Raw genomic sequence first — 27,991 nt, forward strand, 5'->3', positions numbered from 1 at the left:
CCCCCCCCGCTTCCGCCCACGAGCCGGAAGTCAAAGGCTGCAGCCATGTCTACAAAGCAGAGGCTCTTTATTGACACACCAGAAATCTGGGCACAGTGGGTTTCTAGGTAACAAATCACTGTATAAAACCTTCGGACGTGGCTCCTCCATACAAAATGATTGTCTGCATGGTGTAGAGTAAGGCTGGGGTGGGGGAGGGGAAGCAAGGAGGAGGGGCTGGACTGTGTTCCCACAGCGTGCCTTTGCCTCACTGGAAGAAGCACGGCTTCACAGCTACCCCTGATAGGCTGTGACAACACAGAGCCGCCTGTCCCCACTCAGCTGAATTGAGGGAGGGGGCATCTGGGCTAGCCAGGGTCCCAGGGTCCTTCCTCACAGCCTGAGTGAGGTCTGTCCCCTGCTTGGCTAACAAGTTTGAGAGTCAGCTTGGAGTGCCCAAGGTGACCCTGCAGGGACAGGTGTCCCCAGTCGACATCACTGGCTGGAGTTTGGCTACCAGCCCTGTCTCCCTCCGACACCTGGGTGGTATGTGCTAAACCCAGGGCTTTTAGTGCCTCCATATTAGGCCTAAGACCAGTCCCCTCACCTGGGCCCTGCTCCCCTAGGCTAAGGGGTGCTTAAAATTCCTAGGTCAGAGTAAAGGCCTAGAACCAGGCTGGATGCTCTGAGGCCCCAGGCCCTCTATAGAGGCCTCCCCTCTTTCTGCTTCCAAAATGCCGCTCATACACAAAAGCTAAGGCACCCAGCTGTGCAAAGGAAGCTGCTTCTCTAGAGAGAGGGCTGTGGCCCGGAGTCCAGGCTGAGCTCCAGTGCAGGCCGAGAGCCCTTCAAAGTTGAAGGGACTCTGCCAGTCTCCCGACTGCCTGTGGGAACCAGTGGTTTTCCCAGGGGGGGCTGTGCTTTTTTAAAGTGAAAACACCCGCTTTCCAGCCTGGCCCCAGGGTCAGTTGAGTGGGTTGCTGGGCCAAGCTCTGTCCTCTTCTGCAGCCGGGAGAACATGAAGGGGACCTATGCCTGCCCACTCTGAGTCCCAATAGGCAACAGGCATGGAAGGCCAGGGTTGGCCGGGGTGCCAGGCGGATACGGGAGGGAGATGCTTTCCCAGCTCTCCCCAAGCCTTCCTACCTCTGCACCTCATCCCTTGGTGGACAGAACAGTAGGATAAGTGACCACAGCTCTGTCCCTGCCTTGTTGAGGTGTCAAAAGAACTCCCACGAGGTACCGGTGGAGGCGGCTGGATGCTCACCGGACCCTCCTCCCCCACCCACCTAGCTTATGAGAACCTTGAGAAGGCCTCCTCATTGTGCCTCAGAGTCCTTGAAAAGCAGCTACCCCTGGTGTGGTGGATGTGGTGGCGCCTGGGACTGCGGGTGATGGGCAGTAAGGGTCCCGTGCTCCGGCTCCCTCCCCAGCCACGGTAGCTACTGCACCTATGAAGAAGGGGGTGGGTGGGGACTGCCTTCAGCACCAGCTCAACGGAACTCTGCTGAGGAGGTGACTTGCAGAAGGGACTCCGTGTACCCTGGGGCCTCCTGTTGGCTTCCTCCTGCTGGGCCTAGCTACCCCCGGATTGTAGCAACAAGAGAAGACTAGAAGCCGGAGAGAAAGTGTGCGTTACTGTCTGGTGCCATCTCTGTCCAGCAGAGGCCCAACTAGACGTGTCTGGCCTCCCCCAGGCTTCCCACGGGGTCCCGGGCACTGATCCCGCAGGGAACTTCTAGCCCTTTTATCATCTACAGACACCATCCTGCAGATGTGGGGCTTCTTCTTCCTAGTGGTTTTTATCCCCGATACCGGACCCGGACACCTGGGATGGGTGCGGGGACCAGTGGGGACAATGCAGGGATGAAGCCTGAGGCAGCAGCAGGGAGGTCCCCCACCTGTGTGCCCCCCGGGAAAAGCTGCCATTGCTGAGATGGCACAGCTTATTTAAGGGGCTTCTTGAGAAGAGGGCTTCCAGAGTGTTCCGTGGTAGGAAGAGCTCGGCCAGGCCTGGTCCTCTAGTCCAAAGCCGACTTCTGAAGCTCAGGAAGACAGAGCAAGGCGGTTCAAACCGGCCCTGGCTAGTCTTTTCCTGTCTCTGTGTAAATATGTGCATATATATGGGTGTGTCTGCATACACACATGGTTTCCATACATTGGAGTACATAATACTATGGTGTTATTGCATAGAAGAGCTGGCTTGATGAGAGACCCCGTTAGGTGACGGTCTGGGAGCGCTGGCGACTGCCAGGGGGCTGCTGGGCCGCGGGGCCGGGCACGCTGGCCCTAAGCTGCTGCTGCTGCTGCTGCATCTCCTGTTCCCGGGCGTGCTCCTCGTACCACTCCTAGAGCAGAGGCGAGTGCTGCTGGGGTGGCTGGCCTTCCAACCCACGCCCCCAGCTAAAGTGGGGGACACCCCCCCACCACCACAAGGGAACAGCAAAAGAGCCTCTGCGGGGTGAGAGGCTGGCGGCGGCTGAGGCAGAGCCAGGGCCCCACCCACCAAGATAAACACCCCACCACCACCTGGGAGATAGGGACAATGGCCCCCAAAGGAAAAAAAAGCCACAAAACTGCTAGGGGCCTGAGCCAGGCCCACATGGGCTCTGCAGGTCCCAGGCCCAGAGGCTGTGCGTGGCAGAGTGTCACCTTCACTCAGACGCCGCTTCTGCTGCCCTCTGAGGGGCCACAGGGGCCTTTTAGAAACAATCGCTTACGGCTCAGCTTTACCCAGAAAGCCAGGCGCTCCTAGGGCCTGGGGTACTGGGTTAGGTCCAGTGTTAAACAGGTCCCCTTATTTTAAAACACAGAACCCAAGCCATAGACCTTCAGAGCTTAAAGAATTCTCCAGAATCAGCCCACAGCTGTGCCCCTCATTAGCAGAGGGGGAACTGAAGCCTGGAGTGTGCTGGGCAGCCTGGGAGAGAACAGGAAGGAGTTGCCTGGCCTCTGGGTGCCTGTAGTGATCCTGGGCACCTGCCCCCGGGCTCTGCGAGGCATACTGTCCTGTCACTTGGGGGTGAGGTCCGTGACACCATCGCTCAGTGGCCTCCACATATAGAGAAGCCAACCACAACTTTCTTGTGTTAATGAAGCTGCTGGGTAGGAAGTCCCAGAGACCCTCGAGGAAGGAGGGCCAAGCAGGCTCATGCCCTCCACCAGAAAGGCCCCTCCCAGGGCATCAGCCCCTACCTGGATTTCCTCCTGGTACATCTTCAAGCTCAGGTCACTTTTGGTTCTTGATCTCCGCCCCAGAAACACCAAGGAGTTTTGCTAGGGAGGAACACAGGCTGTAAGGTATACACAGCTGCAGAAGGCAGGGACTCGCGTGGGCCCTAGGCCTGTACCTCGGAGGCTGCTCCTACCCCACTGACACTTGCAAGGATGCCACCAGCGTGAGAGGGCGGGCCCCTCCCCCTCTGCAACTGCGGCGCCTAGGGCCCCTTACCTGGTATTTCTCCATCTGAGAGAGGGTGTCAAGCAGCCGGGTGACGTCCGAGGAGGCGCCTCGCACCTCGCGATAAAGCTCCAGGATGGCCAGAAGCTCCTCCTTGGATATTTCCTTCTCAATGATGATGCCACTGTCCACTGAGGGTGGGGAGAGCTGGGTTCCATAACCACTCCCCTCCCCACCCACCTCCACCCCTGCGGTGGAGTCTGCGCCCGCTCCTGTCCCAGCCACCCATGGTCCCTCCTTCCCCTCCCCTCGCTAATGCGCCAGGAAGTCATGTCCAGCCAACAGCTTACAGGGGCCAGCTTACAGGCTGGCCTCAGACTCACAGAGATGGTTGTGAGCTGCCATGTGGGTGCTGGGAATTGAACTCAGGACCTCTGGGAGAGCAGCCAGTGCTCTTAACCGCTGAGCCATCTCCCCAGCCCCTCTGCTATTAGACTTTTTTTTTTTTTTACCAATGGATAAAAATGAGACCTAGGCAGACAAGCTAAAACACAAAAGCAGTCGGGACAAACAGGCATGGGGACAGTCAGTGGGACAGCAGAGTGCAGCAGACGGGCCAACGAGAGCTGCCAGGGCCCGGGGTGGGCGCGGTGCCGTCACAGACCTTCCGAGTCCTGGCTCTTGCGGCTGTAGTTCATTCGGAAGACGAAGGCCTCCAAGATGAAGGCCACGATAATGGTCATCACCACCTGGGCGGGCAGGGGCGGCGTGTGGGTGTCATGGGCCCGCTGGATGAGGCCCTTCCTCTCCGAGACTGCAGCCCAGGGGGGAACCTACCATGGTCACGATGTAGAAGGTCATGAAGTACAGGCGGCTCCAGTGTGAGGTCTGTGAGGTGACTCCTTCCTGGAGGGAGCAGTGAGTGAGTCCACAGCCACCACCTCCTCAGTCTGTCAGCCCAGGCCCGAAGCCAAGGGACACTCAACTCTTCCCTGGCCCTCCTCCTCGTGGGCGTGGGGCACCGAGGCGAGGGCCTCGTGCTCCCTGGGTCTGAGTGTTCCTTTCTGTAACATCGGCCCTCAGCCCTCTCCAGCACGGCCGTCTGGAGCCTGGGTCCGCACAGACGGTCTTCGACTGGAGAGAATTTAAGGAATGGGGGGGGGGGGACAACAACCCGCCCACCCTCACCACACACTCTTTTCTTCACTTAGAGACAGAGTCTGTGGACTGAGTGATCCTCCTGCCTCAGCCTCCCAAGCGGAGCGGCTGACAATACGGGCACAACACCACAGGGCCCGGCACGTCACATCGTTGTCCGATGGGTCAGATACCCGGGGGCTGTCACGGTGCATGGGGGAAGGGAGACGGCCAGCAGCACAGAGCCGAGGGCTGGTGTGCACACTGGGGCCGTCCACTAAAGCATTGCTAAAGGACTCCCCACCCTGTGGGGACTGGAAGAGAAAGGCATCCCGGCCCCAAGAGAGGACAGAGGTGCGGGGAGGCCCAGAGCTTACCATGATGATGTACCAATTGTTGACAACCGTGAGCTCAAACAAGGTCACTGCAAGGGAAGTGGGGTGCGTCTCAGGCCAATGTCAAAGGCCCTCTCTGTCCCAGAGCAACTGCTTGCAGGGGCTCCTGCCACCCAACCTATCCCCCGAAAGGTGTGCCCTTTGCCTGAAGAGCCCGTGGGGGAACCAGGTCTGGCTGAGGCTGGTGGTGGGGCGTGAGCGGCGGACTTAACTGGGTATATGATGGGAGCAAGAGGGGCTCTCCCTTCCCTCCGAGAGGCCATGCCCGGCATTACATCCCTCCCATCATCAGGCTTTTGCAAGGAACCAGAGAGCAGAGAGGAACACCGTGGCCAGGGGCTGCTCGACTGCTGAAATGCACTGCTGTGCTGGGTTCCTTCTGACGGCACTGAAGGGGTGCCATGCTGACACTGCACCCTCCAGCTAGGGCCTCTTACTTCTCTGTCACTGTGAGGTCTGGTGCCTGAGCCAGCCTGGATCTGCCCGTTCCCCAACAGCATGGCACTGCTATGAACACAGGGGACCCCGGGAAGGTTGCCCAGTGGCTAGAGAGGGCGGAGAGGCCCGACGCAGCTCTGAGGCGGACCGAGGCCAGGAACGCACCCCCCCCCCAGGACTCACCGAAGCTGTTGAGGATGTTGTCAAAGTTATTGAGATAGTAGTAGCCCTCCTCTATCTTGGTCTTATTGTCCACTGTGTGGTTGATGAATCGGTAGGCGTCAGCTACCGTACTGGAGCTAAGAAGAGGGACAAGAGGGCCGGAGGGTCACAAGCTGACCAGCCACCTTCACTGGGACAAGCATGCAGAACAAGCTCTTGCTAAGGGGTCTCCTTGTCACTCAGTGACACCCGTATCCTGCCCTATGCATAATCACCGGGCATGTCTGCAGCCCACAAAGGTAGAGCTGGAGGTAGTGGGAAATGGGGGCCTTCTCTGCCCTCCCAGGCTTCTCTGGAGCACTGCCCACGTGTCCCAGCTTTGATCCAGTTGCCCCACTTGGAGGGGACCCTGTCTGCCACACCCCAGGTTTATATTCTTCTGTTAGAACCCATGCTGCCATCTGTAAAAGATAGGTGCCCGTGCCACCAGAGAGCCTGGGAAGCAAGGCTGTGTCTTGAGGCCCCAGCCTGCTGGGTACATGGACCCTGACGGGAGGTCTGGAATGTGCACTGGAGCCCTATGGTGAGCATCATCGTGGGCTCTTGGTGCAGCCCTCGGCTGGATACACACCAGGGTCACTGGTGACCTATCAGTGCTTAAGGACGCGTGGGCCAGTCCTAAGTGGACACGGTGATAGCGGATCTTGCTCATTTCCTTTTGGAGGGGAGGGGAGGCGACGGGGCAGGCCCATAGCGGTATCACCTCGCTCTTCATCCCTCATCCCTACGACCTTCTTGCGATGGTCACATCTGTTCGGTCTCTTACGAGGTCCTAGCCTCTCCTGGACAGTGTTATTAGGGGTGAGGATTGCTCTGGTTCTGGGGAGGGGGTGTGTCAAATGAGCCCTGAGCTCTGCGAGGGATGGGGGGACTCTGGCTCCCAGACCGTCACTCGGCTCTACGTGCCCAGCCGAGGAGTGCATCCCGTGCCGCGCAGGCCCCCGGCCAACCCATGCCACATACTTGCAACAGTTGTGGTACAGTCGCCCGCTGAAGAACTCCATGCCGACGATGGCGAAGGAGTAGTAGAAGGTGAGCAAGGTGAGGCCGAGGCTGGGGAGGCAGAGGGAGAGGGCAGTCAGGGGGGGTGGGGACAGCGGTAGCTGCAGCGCGCTCTGGTCCCCCAGCACTGACTGCGGGAGGCATGCCCCTAGCCCTGGCCAGGTGACCACCGAAAAGTGTCTGCAGGGGAGGGGCCGCGTGGCTTATGGTGGGGGACGCTAGGGACAGATGCCCCTTGACCAGAGATGCACCCCTTACCTGTGAAGGTAGGCTCACAGGTGACCCCTTACCTGTGAAGGCAGGACACAGGTGGTTAAGTTGACAGCCCCCTGCCCTCCCCACTAGACAGTTGAGCCAGGCCAGTGCTGCCGAGGGGACCTGTATGGTCCAGGTTCTGTCTCTTTGAAGAGCCCTCCCGGACCCCCGAGTCCAGCCTTCCTGGGATTCCTCCTTGTTCCTGCTTCCCCTGAACCCCTCCCTACACAAGCCTCATACTGCCTGGACCTGCAGGCCGAGAGGCGGGCAGTACCTGGCCATCCGCGGCAGCAGCTCAAACATGGTGTCCAACACGTTGCGGTAGCGTTTCTTCAGTTTAAATAACCTGAGCGATGAGAGAAAACACTGTGTTGCCGGGACCACAGAGGCAGGGGCATGGCCGCAGCCCACTTCCTCAGATGGGCCAGAACCTTGCAAGCTCTCCTCTCCCTACAGGAAGACGAGGCTGAGAAGAAGCCTTGCAAAGCTGAGCTCACTTCCCTCAAGACTCCTAAACTGTGGCCCCGGATGGGGCAGACCCAGGACACTGGGGCGGGCCAAGACCCTCGGAGAAGCAAATTATGCCAGCCTCGTATTGCATTATGTGGTTTTAAAAAAAAAATACAGCCAGTGAGTGCCCCGACTGGAGTGGACGGATGAAGCCAGCAGCTCAGACAGTATGACAAGCTTAGGGGAGAGCGTACACAGTCACACTCGGAGACCCTCAGGAAGAAGCGGGAGGGGAAAAAGGCACGGGCCACAGTAGACTTGCTCTAGTTGGCCTGGAAGGAATGATGCGGAATGGGGGATGTGGTAGGCGGCCCTAGGCGGTCAAGGCAGCCCTGACTCGTGAGACTCCAGGAGCCGAGCCCCAACGAAGGCATGGAGGCAAGTGGGGCTTCACTGGGGCCTCCCTGGACCCGAAAAACGGGACACGAGGGGCAGAGTGCCCAAGAACGGAGGTTGAAACGGGGAAGATCAATGGCCCGGGACGTCCCTCTAGTCCCTCAAGGGTGAGACACTCTGACCAAAGACTGGGCAAGTAGGCGGTGTGGCTCTCCCCGGGCTGCAGGCTGGGCTGTTTTGCCCATCAGGAGCATTGCGTGCCCCTAACCGGCAGAGCCCACGCTAGAGACGGGGGCCCTGGCACCACTCTTGGCTTAGTCCCAAGGATTCCCACCCCACCATGCCCACTGCCCATCCCCACGCCCTTCAGGTCACCTCAGCAGCTGAAGGGGACGCAGGACCACGATGAAATAGAAAGGCTCCATGTTGAGTGTGAGTGCGAGCAGTCCCAGGAAGGCAAACGCTGTGACCGAGAAATCGAACCTGGAGCCAGGGGGAGAAGCCAGTGAGTGGGTCAGTGACATCCCAGACCCCTCCCGCCACTTCCTCTGGCAGCCCCGCTCTTAGCTGGCTTCCACAGAGACCCGACCAGCCACGGCGGTGCACGCGTCCACAGTACACAGGACAACGTCCCCCAGCGGGCCATCCCCCAGCCACAGCTCGGGCCTGAGCATCATCAGCCTTGGCACTCTGACCCCAGGGCCCATGTCTCTGTGGACTCCGCACTGCTCTAAGCACAGGGCAGAAGCCTTGGCCTCAGGAGCCCCTGGATGGCCGACCACACTGAAGAGCCGAAGGCGGGACTCAAGACACAGCGGGCAGGCGCACGCCACACTGTTCTCCGATGACAGTGTCAGAGACGCACGTGTGTTAGACAAGATTCCACTCAGTATGTCCAGCCCATCCTTTGTTCTTTTTTCTGTGCTTTAATATGGTGTCTCTGTGTTGCCCAGGCGGACGCTGGACTTCTGGGCTCAAGTGATACGCCCTCTATCCCATCCCCAGTGGTCATGACAGCCGTGTCCCAGCACACGGATTTCTCCCTGCTCTGACTGGGGCCATATTGATGACCCAAGCTCTCGCGAGCGTTGCCTGACTTCACAGCTGAATTAGTTTTAACTCAAGGAGGGCGCGGGACCTCCAGAGCCACAGTGAGGCCACGTGGTCCTTCTCATTTGCTTTCCATTTTTAAAAACAGGGTCTCACATAGCCCAGGCTAGGAGCAAACACTGTACAGCTGGGATGACCTTGGACTCCTGATCCTCCTGCCTCTACTTCCTGAGTGCTAGGCTGACAAGCCTGTGCCTCCACACCAGCTCTGCCACATGGCTTTTTCATTGCCAGCCAACAGGAGGTGACACTTTCTGTGGCCCTTGTGGTTTGGGGTTTTCTGAGACAGGGTTTCTCTATGTAGCCCTGGCTGTCCTGGAACTCACTATGTAGACCAGGCTGGCCTTGAACTCACAGAGATCCATCTGCCTCTGCTTCCAAAGTGCATGTGGGAATTAAAGGCATGTGCCACCATGCCCAGAGCCATTGTAGTTTTAATGGAAGACAAGAAACTCGATCACTAGGGAAAGCCAGCCCTGGGGACCAGTCTTGAATGTCAGGCAGACAGAACTTGCTGTCCTCTGACCCTTCAAGTGTGTCCCCAGAGCTGCCTGCCCTTTGGGTGTGGGTGGGGAGAGGATGGCTGGTATAGACATTTCAGCCCCAGGGTGATCATAGGCCCTACTTACAAGTTCCATCCAGAGGACAGGTACTCCACAGGGCCCAGGCCAGCCACCTTCATGAACAGTTCAACTCCATAGACTAAGACAAGAGGGAAGTCATCAGGGGCTGATCTGGGCTCTCTCCCCAGCCCTCTGTGAGCAACAGGCCAGCTGGAAGCAAGGCTGAGGGACATGGGGAAGGGGCCAGCTAGAGGCAAGGCTGAGGGACATGGTAGAGGGCCTTGTGAGAAGTAAAGAGATTTGAAACAGGGTAAAGAGGTCAGACTAAACCTCTAAGATGGGGTCCTCTAAGGTTCTGTGTTAGGGAAGGGCCATGCGATGCTACAGCCAGGCAGAGCTCCCACAGCCAGGTTTAAGCCAGCAGCCGGGCAGGGCCACGCAGCACACTTACTGGTAAGAAATACAAGGTAACTCCAGGGCACATGCTTCGAGATGAAATTCCCACCTGGAAGACAGAGAGGTGGCGGCTGTGGTCAGCCAGGGGCCCTGAGTAAGGCAGGGAGCGGCCCCTGCAGTAGCTCACCTTTCAACATGAATGTCTCCACCAGGATCCACACCCCGTTGACAGCTACCACCAAGTCTGCAAGAGAGAGGCCATGAGAGGGAGTCAGAGGGACAGGCCTCCCAGACTACAGGGCTATTGGAAGGAACCCGTAGGGTGTGAACAGAGCAGGTCCGGGCCACACACCATTCATGAAGGATCCCCAGCTCTGCTTAGAGCTCTCACTACTGACCAACATCACCCAGGGAATTCCCTTAGGAAATGGCCAGGGATGGTTAACGGCACAGTTTACATCACTATAGCAACTGGGCTCAGATGTTCAGATGAGTCCAAGTTGTCAACACAGATGCTCAGTCTGCATGGGCTCGTCTGACTCTGAAATGACTGTGTGATGTTAAGAGCACATGCTGCTCTTGGAGAGAGCCTGGGTCCAGTTCCCAGCACCCAGATGGTGATTCACAACCATCCATAACTCCAGTCCCAGGGATCTGATGCCCTCTTCTGACCTGAGTGCTCCAGGCACACATGTGGTGCACAGATACACAAGCAGGCAAAATACTCCTACTCATAAAATAAACTTCTCCCTTCAAAATGTTTGCATGAACACAGTAACATCATGCATGTACGAACCCAGCACTGTGGTACCTGGGAACCACCCCAGGACCAGCACCTAGACACGGGAAATATGTACATGATGGGAGTCAGCAACTGGTTGAATGAAAGGGCACGCCACCCACGTCAGAAGACCATGTGGTCCCTCTCTGTGTGTTACTATGCAATGGTATGTATTTCCTAACCACTGATCCACACCACAGTGGGGAAGGAAAGGTGCCCGAAGTGTGCTCACGTATTTAAGATGGAAGCTATTTGCATATACTTTTTTTTTTTTTGAGGCAGGATTTTGTTATGTGGCCTTGACTAGCCTGGTATTTGCTATGTATCCCAAGTTAGCCTCAAACTCCTGACAATCCTCCTGCCTCAGCCCCTGGAGTACTGGAATTACAGACTTCTACCACTATGTCCAATTTTTAGAGATTTAAAAAAGACTTGTTTATTTATTTACTATTTACTTGTGGGAAGTGGGGTGGGGCATGTGTCACCCGGTGCCTGTGGGAGTCAGAGAACAACTTGTGTGAGTTTGTTTCCTTATTCCACTATGTGGGTCCCAGGAAACTGAACTCAGACCTTCCAGCTTGGCAACAAGCTCCATTAGCCCCTGAGCCACCTTACTGGCCCTCTTACAGCTTTTAAACAACAGAAAAATAAACCACAATAAAAGTCACCCATTGGGAGGTAGTGGATATAATCTACACTAACTTGAATATAATTTATTTGGAAAATTTGACTTGAAACCATATAAATATGGCTACCGAATTATAATACAAAGTTAAATGAAAGAAGGGAGCCCTTAAAAATCCAAAATAAAATGAAACAGAGAAAACCAGTGTGGTGGCACACACCTTTCATCCCAGCACCCGGGGAAGCTGAGGCAGACAGAGCTCTATCAGTCTCAGGCCAGCCGGGGCTGTCTCAAAACAACAACAAAAGACTGCTGTGTACCAACTGGAGCATGCCCACATAATAGACAAGAACTCTTTCTGGTGACCTGAAGCACACTAAGCGATGTGCCTCTAGGCGATGCTCCAGGTATCACAGGGTCACACCTGTGGTGGGACTGTTGCTGGGACCGAGGGCCACACACAGGTCACATGCTTGTGAGGCAGGGGACCCTCGTGTTAAGATTGGGAATCGAGATATATCAGAGTAGCGAGTTAGGTGAACACCTGGGGATTGAAAATGAAGCATCAAGACAGACTCATAATTTGCTTGTTTTTTGTTTCTTGTTTTCTTTGGTTATTTGAGACAGGGTTTCTCTGTGCTGTTCTGGCTGTCCTGGAACTCACTTTGTAGACCAGGCTACCCTTGAATTCATAGAGATCCATGTGCCTCTGCCTCCTGAGTGCTGGGATTAAAGGCCTGCGCTACCACACCTAGCATAATTTATTATCTTTAAAAAGGCAAAATCCAGCTGAGTACGTTGTCTCCCATCGGTGACCCCAATGCTTTGGAGGTCAAGATGGGAGGTCTCTGTGTTCAAGGCCAGCCTGGAATACAGAGTGTGGGACAGCCTGGGTTCCAGAGTGAGATCCTGTTTCAAAAATTAAAAATATATAAATATAATATGAAAATAAGTGACTAAGGCATGCTTTTTATTGATGACAGGGTCCAGGAAGATCTGCTCCACTCAGGAGGTCGGTTCCTATGGGTTTCTGCCTCCTTGATTTAAATCAAGCCTCTGAATAAAATGGTCACATGCACAAATAAATACACAATAAACAAACAAATAAGCAGACCCTGGCTGCATCTGTGGAAAGCCCGAGAACAGTCAGTGTGAAGCAGTGAGCACACTACTCAAACTGTGGCCTCTGAACATCACTTCCTCCTCCGCCACATGGAATCCATGGAAGGTCTGACAGCTTCCTTGAGGGTGCTGCCCCCAATCCCTTCTGGCTATTGAAATGTGCTGGGGACCTGAATTGTTTCTCTGTCTTACCACTGTGTGATGCTGGGGATGGAGCCAGGGATTCCTGTGTGCTAGGCGAGCACTCTGCCACCAAGTGGTACTTCCAAGCCCCTGAATTTGTTTTCTTTGGGTAAGGTCTTGCAGTTGGCCCAGGCTGGCCTCGAACTCGTGGCAATCACTCTGCCTCAGCTTCCCAAGCGCTGGGATTACAGTCATGAGCCACCATACTCGGCTAGATTTTTTTCTTCCCCCCAACTGGCTTAAATGTTAAGAATCACACGTGGCTAGGGTTACTGTGTCAGACCCCAGGAATCTAGACATAAGTATGTAGTAAGTATGCAGTAAGTATGTAGGGACACAGGCAGAGAGAAAGTAGACCCGCTCTTCCTTAACTAACCACTGTGGCAGGCTCAGGTCTGCAGAGGAGGCATACTAAAACAAGAAGAGCCCTATTAACACTGTGGTCCCGAAGGACCCAGGTCTAAAAGAGAGACAGAGAACTGATCCGAGAGTCCAGAAAACCAGGAAGTGACCACATATGATCTACTGCCACATGTACTAAGTATGGTAATCCAGGTGTGCCTGGATCTCAGAATTTTGGGTTTTTTTTGTTTTTTTTTTGGTTTTTCGAGATAGGGTTTCTCTGTAGTTTTGCGCCTTTCCTGGAACTCACTTTGTAGACCAGGCTGGCCTCGAACTCACAGAGATCCTCCTGCCTCTGCCTCCCGAGTGCTGGGATTAAAGGCGTGCGCCACCACCGCCTGGCTAGAATTTTGTTTTTTGTTTTTTTTTTTTTTTTGGTGGGGTGCTGGGGACAGAACCCAGTGCCTGAGCCACATGCTGGTCACCTTCTGATCGCTTCCCTTCCACCTTCAAGAACAAAGCACTCAGGAGGGCAGGGCCCCAGAGCTGTGATGGTTCACACTTACACATGAAATACTGGAAGGCCTTGGACTTCACAAGGATGTTAATTCCTGTTTGAAGAGAAAAAAAATGTAGAGTTAGAATGTCCAAGGTAGGCCAGGCACAGGCGCACACCTTTAACCCTAGCACTCAGCACTCGGGAAGCAGAGGAAGGAGGATCTCTGAGTTTGAGGCCAGTCTGGTCTACAGAGCAAGTTCCAGGACAGCCAGGTCTGTTACATAGAGAAACCCTGTCTCGAACAAAAAACAAAAACAAAAAACAAAAAAACAGAAAAAACCCAAAATACAAGAAAACCAAAAACCTGGCCTTGAACTAAAGGGTGACAAGTCAATGAAGAACAGTGCTGTGGGCATCTGGTTTAATTTCCTTTTACTTATCCATTTGTTTCTGAGACGGGGTTCTGCTATGTCGCCCAGAACGATCTCAAACTTGCATCTCCCCGTTACGGGTGCCTGGCCGGCCTGGGCCCTTCCTGGTTCCGGAGCTAACTGCTCTCTTCCCAGTTGGCTCACACACACACTCACCTTTAAAGATGAGGAAGGCCGTCCGGGGCAGCTCATCAAACCAATGCTGTCTGTTCTTCTTGGCCTACAATGCAGAGGGTCCAGGGGAGGCGGGGTCAGGGCCAGGGACCGGAGCCTAGCCCAGGCCTCCATACGCGCTAGCCTCCTGCTCCTACTGGGGATAGCGGTGACATTTAGGGATCTGGGTGATAAATTGGACAGCTGGGACTGAGTGTCCATAGTGCTCCATGCACGGACTATATTTGCAGAGGGCCCATCTCTGAGAAGGGATGCCATTCTTGGCATTTTGGGTGAGCTTGGGAAGGCTGGGTCACATGGGGTCTGGATCTCTGTTGTGGCTGAGGTGCCTGCCCCATCTGCTGCATGTGGATTGCAGGGGTGCGGGGGGGGGGGGGGTGCGGCGGCGACACTCACCTTCCACTGTAGAGCAGCAACTTCGTAAATGTCATAGAAGTCCTTCAGGCTGTCACAAGCCAAGTGAAAAGGCAGTCACACGCAAGCCTGTCACGCACGTGACACTCAAGCCTCTGCTCCCCGCAGCTGCCCAAGGCTACCTCTCACAGAAGACGGACACCTTGTGGGGCCCAGCACTAAGTCACCTGCAGCATCCTGATTGCCTCTGTCCTCCAGGGGCTAGGATGACTCAGTCCACTTAGTCCACGCTAACCACCTCTGCCCCGGAGAGACAGCCCCGGAACACTGCCCTTTAGGGGGACGGAGGCCTCCGGGGACTGACAGAGTGGTGCTCTCAGTTCAGAGGGCCCTCACTGCCATAGCAGGTGGTGCCCGGCTGAGTGGGCAGCAGCCTAGGGCTTACCAGCCTCAAGGCCAGCGCCAAAGCTGGAGATCCTGGGGCTCGGCCCTTCCAAGCTAGAATGCAGTGTGTGTGTGTGTGTGTGTGTGTGTGTGTGTGTGTGTGTGTGTGTGTGTGTGTGTGCATGTGCGTGTGCGCGCGCACGCGCGCGAGCGTAGGGAACGCATTTGTGGAGGTCAGAGGACAACTTTCAGGAGTCGATTCTCTCCTCCCGCCGTGTGGGTCCCAGGGATGAAACTCAGATCATCAGACTTAGGAGCAAGCGCTTTTACCCACTGAGGCATCTCACCTTCTCCTGTTATTATTTATTTAGAGACAAGACTTGAAATAGTCCAAGCTGGCCTCAAACTCACTACACAGCTGAGGATGGCATTAAACTTCCAATCCTCCTGCTTCAGGCTATCATGTATTAGCATCAGAGGTATGAACCACCACCACCACACCCAGCGTCAAACATTTCTTTTCAATCAAGCCAGACTGAAGCGGACTGTAGCTGGGCTTGCCGAAGATTACCAATGAACATGACCGCGCGAGAGTTCCGGTGCAAACCGCACCCCTCAGAGGCGCCCCCTGCAGCCCACCTCCTCATGCCCAGAACTGCTCCACTACAGGGGCGGAGGTCTGGCTGGCCACACTGCCCCACGTGGCTCCCGGCTCTTACCTGAGCAGAGGTGTGTTGCTCTGATTCAGGGCCTTGAAAGTCAGGAAGCGCTCCCTAGCGCTCATCCGGGGCTTGTAGAAGCGCATCAAGCCTTCGAACTGTCTATAGGAGATGCCGGCCGGCCTCTGGTGGAGAGGGAAGGCAGTGTGGTGGAACACAGGGGCAGGAGGACAGGGATGGCACCGTGCCCGGGGGCAGTTATTCCGATATGCATTGTGGCACCTGCGTTTCCTCCCATGGGCAGTGTGGCAGCCACGGGGTCGCCAGCTCTGCCACGCCACAAAGGGATGCTTTTGGTAGAGGGGAGAGAATGAAGTCCCCCTCCACGGCTCAGCCCCACTGCCCTACCCGCTGGCTGACGAGCAGGCGGTAGGCGTGCTGGATGGCGGTCCGCTTGTGCAGCAGCAAGGACTTGAACTTGCGCTTTTCGATGTCATTGAAGGTGTCGAATACCACGGCCAGGAGCTGTAAAGGACAAGCATGGAGCCTTGGCTGCCCTCGGGGTGGAGTGGGTCTGCAGGGCTCAGGGGTCATCTTCCGCCCCCAGACAGGGCTTCTCATCTAGCCACCCAGGAGCAGACCCTCTGGTGGGCTGCACCGCCCAGGACTGGAACAGTCGAGGACACGAATTGCTGCTCTTTGTACATGTCTCTCCTGAAGACGCCGTCACCGGGTTTTCCTCAGGCCCCTCTTCTGTCCCCCCCCCGAAGCTGGCCCCTGGCTGGTCAGGGAAAGATAGGGCAGGGACTTCAACCCTAGAGCCGCTGCCGCCGCCGCCTCCTCCTCCTCCTCCTCCTCCTCCTCCTCCTCCTCCTCCTCCTCCTCCTCCTCCCATGGTTACTTTTCTTGTGAGTCGCAGCTTCACGTGAGGCTCCAGGAATAATGAGGAGGAGGAAGAGGCCTGCATGCCAGGAAGGAACATTCTAGAACTGCCCCAGAGCAAAACCAATTACTAATGAGGGGAAACAGAGGGTGGGGAAGATCTGACAGACAGTCCTTCAAAGTTGTTTTGAGTAAACGCTCCCGTTCTTTTTGCTGCTTCAAACTGCACCCCACCCCCACCCCCCATTGTTTCCCATGTAGATGGAAGGCCAGCATTTTTCTACCACAGGCCACACAGGACAGACTTGAGGAGGTGTGGGCAGACGGACTCTGTCACAAGTTTACTCAACCCTGTGGTGGGACTGTTCCAAGGGGAGATCAGTCACAGATGAGCGTCAACACAAGAGCGTGGCTGGGTGCCAATAAAACTTACTAAAAGTAATTACTGTGTGTACACACAAGCAAGCATGTGTGTGTGTGCAAGTGTGTGCATGCGCGCGCACGCGTGAGTGCTAGACTGTGTATGTGGAGGTCAGAGGACAACTCGTGGGGGTCCGTTCTCTCCTACTCAGGCCGTGAGGCTTGTAGGCAAGTGCTTCCTACCTGCCGAGCTGGCACACGGGCACTCTCCCTTAGTTTTTGAGACACAGTCTCACTGTGTAGCCACGGCTGGTCTAGAACTTGCTATTCTCATGTCTCCACCTCCTGCGTGCCAGGATTACAGGCACGCGGCACCAGGCCCGAGCCTTCCCTGCTGTTCTGACTCAGTGCCTGCCACACAGAAATTCTCTGACTTTCCCTTGTTCTGGTCATCAGACCCTCCCCATCCCAGCGCCCCGCCTCATTCTGGAGGGGGAATGTTGAGGCCGACAGGCTTTGCCCGTTCAACCGGGAAGCACTGTGCCACATTCTCTCTGTGCAGTTCCCTGTGGCTGTCCACACTCCCATCATGCCTATGTAATGGGGTCTCTGTCAGAGTTTGGGATGCTTCCAGAGAGCCTCACGTGGGGAGGTTCCCGCAGGGGCAAGTCGGGAGAGGACAGGAGAGTGTCCACTGTGCCCATACAAATCTCCATCTGGACTCCTTGCAGTTCCTTTACTATAAACCTGCAAACACATCTCCCTAGTTCTGTGAGTCATTGAGGAAATAACTGATCCTGAGGTGGGGGTTGCAGGAACCCCGATATGCAGCTAGTGAGCCAGAAGCAGAGGGGTCCACGCTGGTACCTACAGCTGCCTGAAGTTTGGGGACCAAACCCTTGGCTTGTGGAGTCTGGCGCTGTCTGGAGGTGGTATGGGGTAAAAGTTGCCAGAAAGCACATGCACCTGCCTGACCACAGGCTGACTAAAACCTCGGAGACCATGGAGAGCTTAGAATGTGACTGGTCGCGAACCTAATTACAAACTACCTCAGTTCCTTCATAGCCATTTACTACCCACCTCTGCATGTGACCTTACGTCTTTGTGGCTGTTAAGGAAATCCTTCAGAATGTACAAAGAGAGCACCAATCCAAAGGCTAAGAGTGCCCTCAGCTGGCACCTGAGGTCCACAGCAGGGCTCGCCTTCTCTTTCTGTAATGGCGTTTCCACCAAAGTATTTGAAGAGTGTCTTGATTTTATGACTGTTCTGTTATAACAAATCTTCGTGGCAACGCTACCACGGGACACAGGATTTGGGGTAACCTCAACCTGTGTTCCCAGGCCACGGTCACTCATATTTAGTTCCAGAATAAATGTCTCCTATCCCCACTGAGGTGAGTGAGGGCTGTGTTTGTGTGACTGGACGACGGTGTACTGAGGGACCCAGGCAGCATCCGTGGTAGGTAGGGCTGCTTGCTGGCCTGAGGGGAGAGGCCCCTCACCTTGCGGGGTTTCTGAGTCTCCTACGACTGTGGCGAGAACAGAGGGAAAGAGAATCTGCTTCTCCTGGCACCCCTCTCAGTGGATGACAACTTAGAACCACTACAGGAAGCAGCTGGTGTTACTTTGTGATTTGAGCAATTAAAAAGAAAGAAAGAAAGAAAAGAAAGATATTTCTTTGTTAAGTCTGCAAATTTTCAGATTTCACCAAACCACACAGGGAGAGAGTGTTCGCTTCTTTTCTTCATTTTTTAAATTCACGCACACGTGCCTGAGGGTGTGTATGTGCACCATGTGTGTTCAGGAGCCCCTGGAGGTCAGAAGAACTGAGTCATCCCTGTGGGTGCTGGGAACCAGGCCCAGGTTCTCTCCCAAGGCAGTAGATGCCCACAGAACCACTAAGTCATCTCTCCAGCCTGCTTTCCATGTCTATCCCGGGCCTGACCGTGGGGACCAACTCGACGATGTTTTTAAGACGTTCACAAATAAAGAGCTGAGTTGTGTGGCTCAGCTGGCAGAGTGTTTGCCTAACACGTACGAGGCCCCCAGTTCGAACCCCAGCAACACATAAAAATAGGTGTGGTGGCACATGCCTGTAATCTCAAATGCAACAGGCTAAGGGGTGGTCTAGGAGTACTGAGCTTGGCCAGCATCAGAAAGGGTTCGATTCCCAGCACCACAAAACCAGAAGGGCTACGGAAAGCCCTGGTTCCTGCTCACTCTGCTATTGGGTCTCGGCCTAGTATTGGCTACAGTCTTGACGTCAGAAAACGCTCCTGGTGGTTCTGAGCTGTGTGGTGATGGGCACACATGTCCCTCTGTCGTCGGCCTGACTCTCGGCTGCCTCCCCTGCATGTGACGGTGACGGAATGACAGCACTGTGTGCCCTGCATCTGTGTACAGTCCTCTCCGCACAGTGCCCGGCTGGCTTCATTAGGGGAAAATGTTAGTCGGGAGGGATGCAGAGGCGAGAACTGCCTCCACTGTAAAATCCAGCACCCTCTACAGCAAGGGCGGCGGCACAGAGCCAGGGAAAGCCGGCAGTCCTCACAGCCTTCCGCGGGGCACCACGCCTGACTGCGGGCCTGGGACACACCTGCCTGGTGTCCTGACATCTCCATCCCCGGGGGCCCCCCCGACCGCAGTGGAGCCAAGACAGACACTCACCAAGTTCATGATGAAGTACAGCTCAATGGAGAGGTACACGATGAAGAAGATGCAGGACCAGGGGCTCCGGGAGTAGGAGGGCATCATCACATCTGGAAAGCTGCGTGCCGGAGGGTCCCTTCAACCTCTAAGGCTGCACCTCGAGAGGGACGGCTGCTCCCCTGCACTCCCAGCCACACCCCCCCCCACCCCCCCCCCCCCCCCCCCCCCCCACCCCCCCCCGGCCGCCTCAGCCCTGTGTGCACTGCCGCAGGGTGAACCTTGGGAGGAAGGAGACAGCCCTGGGCTGGAGCGAGGCCGGAGGCCAGAGGTGGGAGTGGGCCCAGGCTTACTTGGCTGTGGTCAGAAGAACGAACAGGTTGACGATGCTGTTCTCCAAGGTGTTGAAGTACTACAAGGAAAGGGTGGGGATGTGTGGGCAGGCCTGGACAGTCACTTCCCGGGCTCACCTCTCCCCCTTCCTCCTCGGAATGCAAAGGGATCAGAGCAGAGAAGCAGCACACGGAGGGAGGCCGGCGCTTCACGAGCTCTGCAGAGGAGAGCAGGCTACCAACTAAGGGGGTGAGGGGCTGTTTCCCGGGGTGTCACATGTCCCTGCAGTGAGCTCTCCTCCTCCACTCTCTACTATAATGTTCCAACATTCCAAACCTGATACTGGAAGCTTTGGCCAGAAGAACAGCAAAAGGGTGCCCCTCGGCTCTCAGGGAAAGCAGTGGCCCAGGTCTGAGGGATGGGGACTCTTGGGAACCCAAAACCAGGCAGGGTGTCCCTCCTAACATGGCCAGGATCCTCCCAGCTCCCCTGGCTGGCAGAAAAGCCTCCCCATAAAACAAGGGAACAAGACCTATTTACTTACTGGGTCGGAAGGGTTAGTGGAGAATAAGTAGAAACCTAGAATGTGGTAGAAAAAAACAGACCAAGAATGGAGTTACAGCAGAGCTCCCACACACATGCATGGGGATGGGGGGGATCTATAATGATTGGGAACCAAAGGGGAGGCTGGGGGAGGGCACTAGGGTGTGGTGAGGACTGTGGCACTCTGGAGAACACACGTGCTGTACGCAAGCCTGCTGATACCTGGGAATGAGTGTTGGCCCTGTCAGGTCTAGCCTTTAAAAAGGGCTAGAGCTGGTGGCACACACCTTTAATCCCAGTACTTGGGAGGCAGAGCCAGGCGGATCTCTGTGAGGCCAGCCTGGGCTACAGAGTGAGTTCCAGGACAGGCGCCAAAACTACACAGAGAAACCCTGTCTTGAAAAAAAAAAAAAAAAAATTTTTTTTTTAAGATGCAAAGTTTTCAAACCAGTCACATCTGTGGGCTAGATCGTAGATGCAGGCTGCTGATAGGCCGTCTCTGCGCTCTGAGGACGTGACAGCCAAGTCATGCAACAGGCAGCCAGGCTCTGGGCAGGGAGGGATGTTATTCCTTCCTTCCTCAGGAGGCTTAGAATTATGATCCAAGGGGGCTGGAGAGATGGCTCAGTGGTTAAGGGGCACTGACTGCTCTTCCAGAGGACCCAGGTTCAGTTCCCAGCACCGACATGGCAGCTCACAACTGTCTGTAACTCCAGGATCCACCACCCTCACACATACATATATACAGGCAAAAACACCAATAAAATTAAAAAAAAAAAAAAAAAAAAAGAATTATGATCCAGGGAAAACACCCCGCCCCGACACAGATGACCAAACTGAGTTGACAAGAGTGCTGGCCGAGCACACGTGGGATCCCAACACTCAGCAGCCGGAGGCAGGACACTGAGAGTCGTGAGACCCAGCTGCCCTGGCCCTCCCACTACGTGAGGATGGAGAGGTTTGTAGCCTCCAGGGCTGTGAGGAGCAACTGAGGCCCCTGCTGCTGAGGGACGCAGCCCTCGTGGCCTATGGGGGAACGTGTGACTGGAGAGTGACCGGAGGGACACAGGGCGCTCACCCAGAATGGCAAAGATGATCATGAAGAAGAGCAGCAGCAGGAGGATGTCTATGAAAGGTGGCAGTGACTGGAAGATCTGCCGCAGGTTGCTGGGGAGGAAGACAACCGGCTAAGGGGTGGCAGGTGGGGGGACATGCTGGTGGAGATGAGACCCGGAACAAATCACATCCTACTGTGCCCAGGAGGGCACCACGCTCCGCCTAGTCCCAATGCTAAGGAGTCCTGAGGCCTCCACTGAGTGGGTGACAGGGACATCCAAGGCAGGAGCTGCCACCTCCATCCGGTGGCAGTGCCCTGAGAAGGAAGGCATGATAGGAGGCTATGTGTGGCCTGGGGGACCAAGGTCACCTTCCATAGATCGGAGGGCGCATGCACATATATGTACTAAGCCACCTAGTCCCGGGATAGTTGTTTCTAGCTCCAGGCACAAAGGATCAATTGCTCATTCCCTGCCATCAGCAGGTCCCTGGCCAAGTGACCAGATGGAGTCTCCAAGGCTGGCTTTAATTCTGGGTTGGGTCAGCTCAGGCTCAGGGCTCTGGACTGGGTGGGAGGAGCATGCAGGACAGGGCTGAGAAGTCAGCCTTAGGTTACTGCTGTAGGGCTGGAGAGATTATATACCAAGACAGGGAAGGGGCCTCAACCAGAGTGAGGACGCTGGGCTCCCCAGAAATGCCTACCTGCTCCCCTCCTCAAATTGACGCTGACACTACCCCCCCCAGAAGAAGGACTGGGCTGGAACCAGTCAACTCAGCTCCTGCCCACTCCCCTCCCTATCAGCCTGGAGGGCCAGGCAACCCCCATGGGACTATCTGGCCGCTGAGCCCCAGGCCTTACCGCCGCACGCCGCCACAGTAGCGACAGTCGACCAGGAAAATGCAGCGTAGTGCCCGGGTCACCCGCACATGGGACGTCTGCCGTACCAGCACCACAATAGCCTCGATGAACTGCACCATCAGGACAGATGTCTGGGGATGGGGGGGACGGCAGAACATGGTTAACTCACTGACCCAGCCTCCACAGACACCGATGGCCATAGCCCAAAGGGACCGTGGGGCTCCTTCTGTTTCTGCTGCTCTCAACAGCAGGAGCTGCAGTGAGTCCTTCTGCAGCCAGGACAGACGTGTGTCCTGAGATAAAGCTGGCAGGCGGGTCCTCTCTACACTGACACACCACCTGTCTCTGTGTGCCCACCGGTACCCTCCCAACAACCTCATGGCACCAGGGAGCCCTTGAGGGCTCAGTTCAACCCAGCTTGGCTCATTTGGGGATGTTTTCCTAGACAAACCGCATGGCCCTGGGCATGGTCCTACTGAGGTCACAGAGCTGGGTCCGAACCCCGCTCTCTGAGACAATACTCTCTCTCCAGCTAGATATGAAATGAGACCAGCACACTTTCCCCATGTAAGTTCCTAGCATATTCAAATCAGCTCACTGGGCTACACTCCTGAGCACAGGCTGGGTCCAGGGGGATTTTAAATGGAACCCTAGACACAGGTGTGACAGGGACCTAGGGGAACACGCTGCAGTGGGATGGACAGGTATATTACCTTGACCATGGTGCGTTTGTGCCGGACGAACGTGTGGAAGCCCAGCCACCGCAATTTCATGCAGAGTTCAAACACCACCACCATGAGGGCAAACAGCTCCAGGGTGGCGTGGACCTGCAGCCAGAGAGGTGAAGGTCATCTTCGGGGAGCCCATCCACGGCACCTCCCCTCTCCTGGGACTTCACCCAAGGTGTGTGCGCGCGCGCACACGCGCGCGCACACACACACACACACACACACACACACACACACACACACACACACACACCTCAAGATGCCAGACTAGGCCTTGGAGACAGAGCTTTTCCCGGACAGCTAAGAATAAACTTGACATTCAACAGACAGAAATGCAAACCCACATGGTGTAGAGTCAGAAGGGAGTCCGAGGCTCTAGCTGTTCTGGGGAGAGCTGCACAGGAGTTACGAAAAACCCACAAAAGGCATTTGGGAAGGAAGACCAGGATTCAAAACAACAAGGCGAAAGATACCGAATTTAACAGCCATCTACATCTAAGTGGGCAGCTAGGGCCGGGGAGACGGCTCAGTGGGTAAAGGCACTAGTGACCTGAGTTCTAACCCCTGGGTCCCACATACAGATAGAAAGAGAAGCCACCCCACAAGCTGTCCTCTAACCCCACACATGTGCCATGGCATGAGTGCGCGTGCGCACACACGTGCACATGCATATACACACCCACACACACACATGCGCACACACGCTAATAATAAGTGATTCTTTTAAAAAGAGGGGTATGGGAACAGCAAACTCTATGCTTCCCCGTGGGATGGGAGGAGAAGGACCCAGGGAGACCCTCAGTGGGGCTTCACCCGTGTGAGCTGTGGCTCTCCCAGGCCTAAGCACAGGGTGACCAGGTGAGATGGGTCTGAGTGGGCTCTCAAGGCCCCAGTCTGTCTATGGAGTCACTGGAAACAGAAGGGCGCCTCCTCCAGCTGGGATCAGGGAGCGGCTGAGTCTTCTAGAATGTTCCTCCCGCGAGGTCCCCCTGAAGGACTGACGAGGCAGGGCTTCTCCCAGACAGAGCACTCACATAAATGCCGAGGCGGAGCGCAGGGACGGCGGGTGACTCGCACAGCGACAGCAGCAGCAGCAGCAGGGCGGTGAGCAGCTCCATCAGGTAGAAGAGGTGGTTGTGTGCGAAGAGGTAGGCCGCCAGCGCTCTGGCATCCTTGGGGTGCGTGAAGAACTTGTCATTGTTCTGGCCTTCCTACGAAGACAGGAGAGCTTGAGCGCATGAGCGTGGACGGAGGTTTCATGCTGGAGAGGTGGGGGGGGGGGGGGCAGGAAGTAGGAGAGGGTCAGAGGCCAAGACACGGTTCAGGCTGGAGACAGGTGAGTCTCACTGTCTGATGGCTCAAGATATGCTCCTTAAATCTGCCGAACTAGAATGTCTCAGAGGGCACGGAGAAGTACCATCCCTACAGGGGATGAATTCTTAGGCCTCAAGTAAAGGGCTCGCTCACGTACAGGCCAAACTAGCAGGCTGGCCCGGCTTCCCCAGCCTTCGCTGTGGACACTGACTAAAGTTCCCGTGCTTAGGGCTTTCCAATGCGGAAGGATGCAGCACCCCAATTTCAACCTTTGGTTATACTCCAGGACACCGCTCAATGTCCTGTGACATACAGAACAGCCCCACACAATGAATGATGTACCACAGATGCCACAACAGGCTGGGACCTCATTCCTTCACACCTCCCCTGGCCCCAGTGGCTCAATGTCCCAGGGAACAGGGCAGGTGAGATTTCTATATCCGGGAAGGCAGTGGGCAGCAATCACACTGGGAACCGCCCCCGCCGGCCCCATGGCCCTCTTCCCCTTCTGGGGAGGACTTGGCTGTAGCTGACAGGGGACTCGGTCACTTTCCTGAAGCTGGATGCTGCTATCCTCATCAGTAATAGAAGACAAACCGCCGGCCGGACAGAGGAAGCAGTGGCAGGGTTGTGCCCCGGGGAGGCCGGAAGGCCCTGTGGTCTGTGCCGGGCGGCATCTCCCACCATCTCACCGTGGCCTCCGGGGGCACAGAAGGTCCAGGAGCCTCGTGGGGAAGGTGTATCTGGAGAGAGCCTGAGAGGAGGGCTCAGCTCTGAACCCCAGGACTCATAACCACCCAGGGGACGGGGGTGCTGTCTCCACTAACAAAGATGGACTGAGAACCCACATCACATGCTCTAACGCAGCTCCCCAAGAGGGCTCTGGGCTTGTGTACAGACTGTCCACCCCAGGCCTCAGTTCCCTGGGGTTCAAGTCTCCAGGACGCCGGAACCTTGGAGCTCACAGCACCCAAGGGTGAGTGAGAAAGTTAACAGGCAAATGTGAGACGAGGAAGCCATCAGGAGCAGACACCCTCGATGCAGCCAGGGCCAACAACCCACACACACCAGTGACTGGACTGGGCCTTGTCCAGCATGGCTGCAGGAGTGAGGAGCTGGCCCTGACCTCAGCTGGACAGTCCTCCAGCACAGAACAGAACCCACTAGGATCTGAGCTCTATTACACTTTTTACTGTTAAAAAAGCTGAGGCTCGGCCGGGCGGTGGTGGCGCACGCCTTTAATCCCAGCACTCGGGAGGCAGAGCCAGGTGGATCTCTGTGAGTTCGAGGCCAGCCTGGGCTACCAAGTGAGTTCCAGGAAAAGGCACAAAACTACACAGAGAAACCCTGTCTCGAAAAACCAAAAAAAAAAAAAAAAAAAAAAAAAAGCTGAGGCTGGGTCAGGCAAGATGGCTTGGCAGGTAAGGACGCTTCTGCCAAGCCTGGTGAATCAAGTTCAGGCCACAGGACCAATATGGTAGAAGGAGATCCAATTCCTTGCAAGTTGGCCTCTGATCACCACACATGCTAACCCCAACACAGTAAATCAACATGGAAAAATAAAAATCACTAAAACGATGTCTTAGCCAGGTGTAGTTGCACACACTGAATTCTAGTACTTGGGAGGCAGAGGCAGGTGGATCTCCGAGTTCTAGGCCAGCCTGGTCTACAGAGGGAGTTCTGGGAAAGCCAGGAATAACAATGAGACATCTTTTTTTCCCCCTTTTTAAAAAATGTTCTCTATATGCAGAATCTAGATTTAACCACATACACTCACTATGAAGACCAGGCAGGCCTCAAACTTGCACTGATCCTCCTGCCTCAGTCTCAGCCACCACATCTGGCTTGAAACCCATTATTCGATTTGTCTTAGGGTTTCTATTGCCGTGAAGAGACACCATGACCATGGCAACTCTTATAAAGAAAACATTTAATTGGGGTGGCTTGCAGTTCAGAGGTTCAGTCCATTATCATCATGGTGGGAAATGGCTGTGTGCAGGCAGACGCGGTGCTGGAGAAGGAGCTGAGAGTCCTACCTCTTGACTCATAGGCAACAGGAAGTGGTCTGAGCCACTGGGTGCAGCTTGAACATATATGAGACCTCAAATCTCACCCCCACTGTAACACACTTCCTCCAACAAGGCCACACCTCCTAATAGTGCCACTCCTTTTGGGGACCATTTTCTTTCAAACCACCACAAGGTTTGAGCCTAAGACTTCATGTTGGCTAGTCAACTGCTTCCCCAGGGTCTACATTCCCCCAGCATTCCAGGGATGGAAATCAGGTTGCTAGGCTTGAGTGACAAGCACCTTTACCTTCTGAGCCATTTTGCTGGCCCTTAATTTTCAAAAAGATGCCTTCTCTTGCAAAATAGTTCAGATAATATAGAACTTTGAGGAAGTAAGGATGTCATCAGCAAGCTATTAACCTCTAATCAGTGCGTGTGCTACGTGAGCACACATGCATGTGGGGGACAGAGGTCAGGTACCCATCCTGGATTTCTGTTTTCATTTTTTGGAGTCTTTCAGAGTCTGTCGTTGACCCAGAGCCAAGAGTAGGCTAGGCTGGCCAGCAGCCGAGGACCCACTTGTCTCTGCCTCCCCAGGGCTGGAATTACCATCAAGTCCTTGGGATCTGAATTTGGGTCCTCACTTGTGGGGCGAGCATTTGACCGACCAACCTCTCTCCTCAAGCCTATGTTTACTCTTTACATAAACAAAGTTTCAGATAGGTGTGTGGCTCTATGTGTTATGTATGTACATAGGCACGCACATATACGCACACGTACACACAAATATACACACATATACACATGTGTCATGCAGACATAGGCACACACACACACACACACACACACACACACACGTGCGCACACTATTAATATGCAGGTAAGTTGGAGTTTTTGGCAACTTTAGCTGTGCGGGTAACTTTGGGAACGTCTCCCAGTTGACTGTGCTGAATTGACACTGTACAGAAATCAACAGCCATGTTGGTCTAGAACACGTTAAACGGTTACCGTGACCCCTTCTCAGGCCTGACAGCAGCAGGAAGGTACATGAGGAGAACAGACTGAGGAGTCGCCCCTGCTGGCTGCGTGAACAACCCCCTGCTACAGTACAGGGTAGATAAAATGTTCCCTGAGAGCTCGCTCTGTGGACGTGGTCCTGGGAAGACAGAGGGGTCAGACTGGAGACCGGGGGGAGGGGGGAGGGGCAAAGCCACAAAGGAGGCTCAGAGGAGGGACCCGCACACACACTCCTATGGCACAACCAGGTCTGGAGCAGGGACAGGCCAGAAGACTGCAGCTGCCTTCCGAGCATCTTTTTGAGTCCTGGCTGCATGCCTCACCCCCCACTCCCGCCCCACCCCTGCCCCCAGGCACCGACCCAGATGCACTCACCTGGAGGTAGATTGCCGCCTCTTGATAATTCATCTCCCAGTTGTGTCCGGTGGGACTGGAGGGGGGACTGGAGGGGGAACTGTCCGTCCCGGAGACCAGACTGGGAACCTGGGAGTCCTGGATGCTGTGGTTGCCCCCATCTGCGTTGGGAGAGGGGAGAGACTGGCTGAGAACCCGGGCTGAAGATCACACAGAACTGCTCAGCACAAGGTCACTCTGTCATCGTGCTAACCTGTACCGCTAACAACAAGCATCAGGGTGGCTGATCAAAAAATGCTTTCTTCCTCTTAAATAAGAAAAAAAAAAAAAAAGTGCCAGCAAGATGACTCAGCAGATAAAGGTGCTTGCCACCAAGCCCGATGACCTGGGTTCGACCCCCTGGGATGCACGCGGAGTACAGACGCCTTTAAGCTGTCCTCTGACCTCCGTATGGGCGCAGTGGGCATGCGGGCACGCCAACCCTCTCCTATAAATAAATAAATGTATTTCTTTTTAAAAAGCACAAGAGAGCAGAGGGGGTGGGGGAGGGAACCACTAAACCTACACATGCCTACGTATCTTTAGAAAAAGAA

The 27,991-nt window shown here is 55.3% G+C and overlaps 1 protein-coding gene across 3 annotated transcripts in view; it reads right to left on the minus strand.

Annotated features, from left to right (window-relative positions):
* Positions 1-50: 50 nt before the first annotated feature.
* Positions 51-27,991, minus strand: part of Tpcn1 (two pore segment channel 1) — a 56,892-nt gene continuing 28,951 nt past the window's right edge. For 2 of the 3 annotated variants that reach the window (XM_052755211.1, XM_052755210.1), the window contains 26 exons: positions 27,420-27,559; positions 23,739-23,915; positions 22,690-22,803; positions 21,977-22,107; positions 21,140-21,228; positions 20,063-20,097; positions 19,539-19,597; positions 19,207-19,306; positions 15,706-15,822; positions 15,358-15,482; positions 14,297-14,345; positions 13,883-13,946; positions 13,363-13,407; positions 9,931-9,987; positions 9,799-9,852; positions 9,414-9,486; positions 8,050-8,157; positions 7,103-7,174; positions 6,535-6,624; positions 5,533-5,648; positions 4,894-4,940; positions 4,217-4,285; positions 4,044-4,128; positions 3,431-3,570; positions 3,175-3,255; positions 51-2,327 (listed from right to left, as the gene is read on the minus strand). In XM_052755211.1, coding sequence (XP_052611171.1) covers positions 2,199-2,327; positions 3,175-3,255; positions 3,431-3,570; positions 4,044-4,128; positions 4,217-4,285; positions 4,894-4,940; positions 5,533-5,648; positions 6,535-6,624; positions 7,103-7,174; positions 8,050-8,157; positions 9,414-9,486; positions 9,799-9,852; positions 9,931-9,987; positions 13,363-13,407; positions 13,883-13,946; positions 14,297-14,345; positions 15,358-15,482; positions 15,706-15,822; positions 19,207-19,306; positions 19,539-19,597; positions 20,063-20,097; positions 21,140-21,228; positions 21,977-22,107; positions 22,690-22,803; positions 23,739-23,915; positions 27,420-27,559 — 2,366 coding nt within the window. In that variant the 3' untranslated portion in view covers positions 51-2,198. Of the gene's footprint in view, positions 2,328-3,174; positions 3,256-3,430; positions 3,571-4,043; positions 4,129-4,216; positions 4,286-4,893; positions 4,941-5,532; positions 5,649-6,534; positions 6,625-7,102; positions 7,175-8,049; positions 8,158-9,413; positions 9,487-9,798; positions 9,853-9,930; positions 9,988-13,362; positions 13,408-13,882; positions 13,947-14,296; positions 14,346-15,357; positions 15,483-15,705; positions 15,823-19,206; positions 19,307-19,538; positions 19,598-20,062; positions 20,098-21,139; positions 21,229-21,976; positions 22,108-22,689; positions 22,804-23,738; positions 23,916-27,419; positions 27,560-27,651; positions 27,868-27,991 lie in introns of those variants that run through there. The other variant, XM_052755212.1, reaches the window with a different exon arrangement.

This window comes from Peromyscus californicus, unplaced genomic scaffold (genome assembly GCF_007827085.1).
Source record: "Peromyscus californicus insignis strain IS unplaced genomic scaffold, ASM782708v3 Scaffold_2__1_contigs__length_46816999, whole genome shotgun sequence".
Lineage (NCBI taxonomy): Eukaryota > Metazoa > Chordata > Mammalia > Rodentia > Cricetidae > Peromyscus > Peromyscus californicus.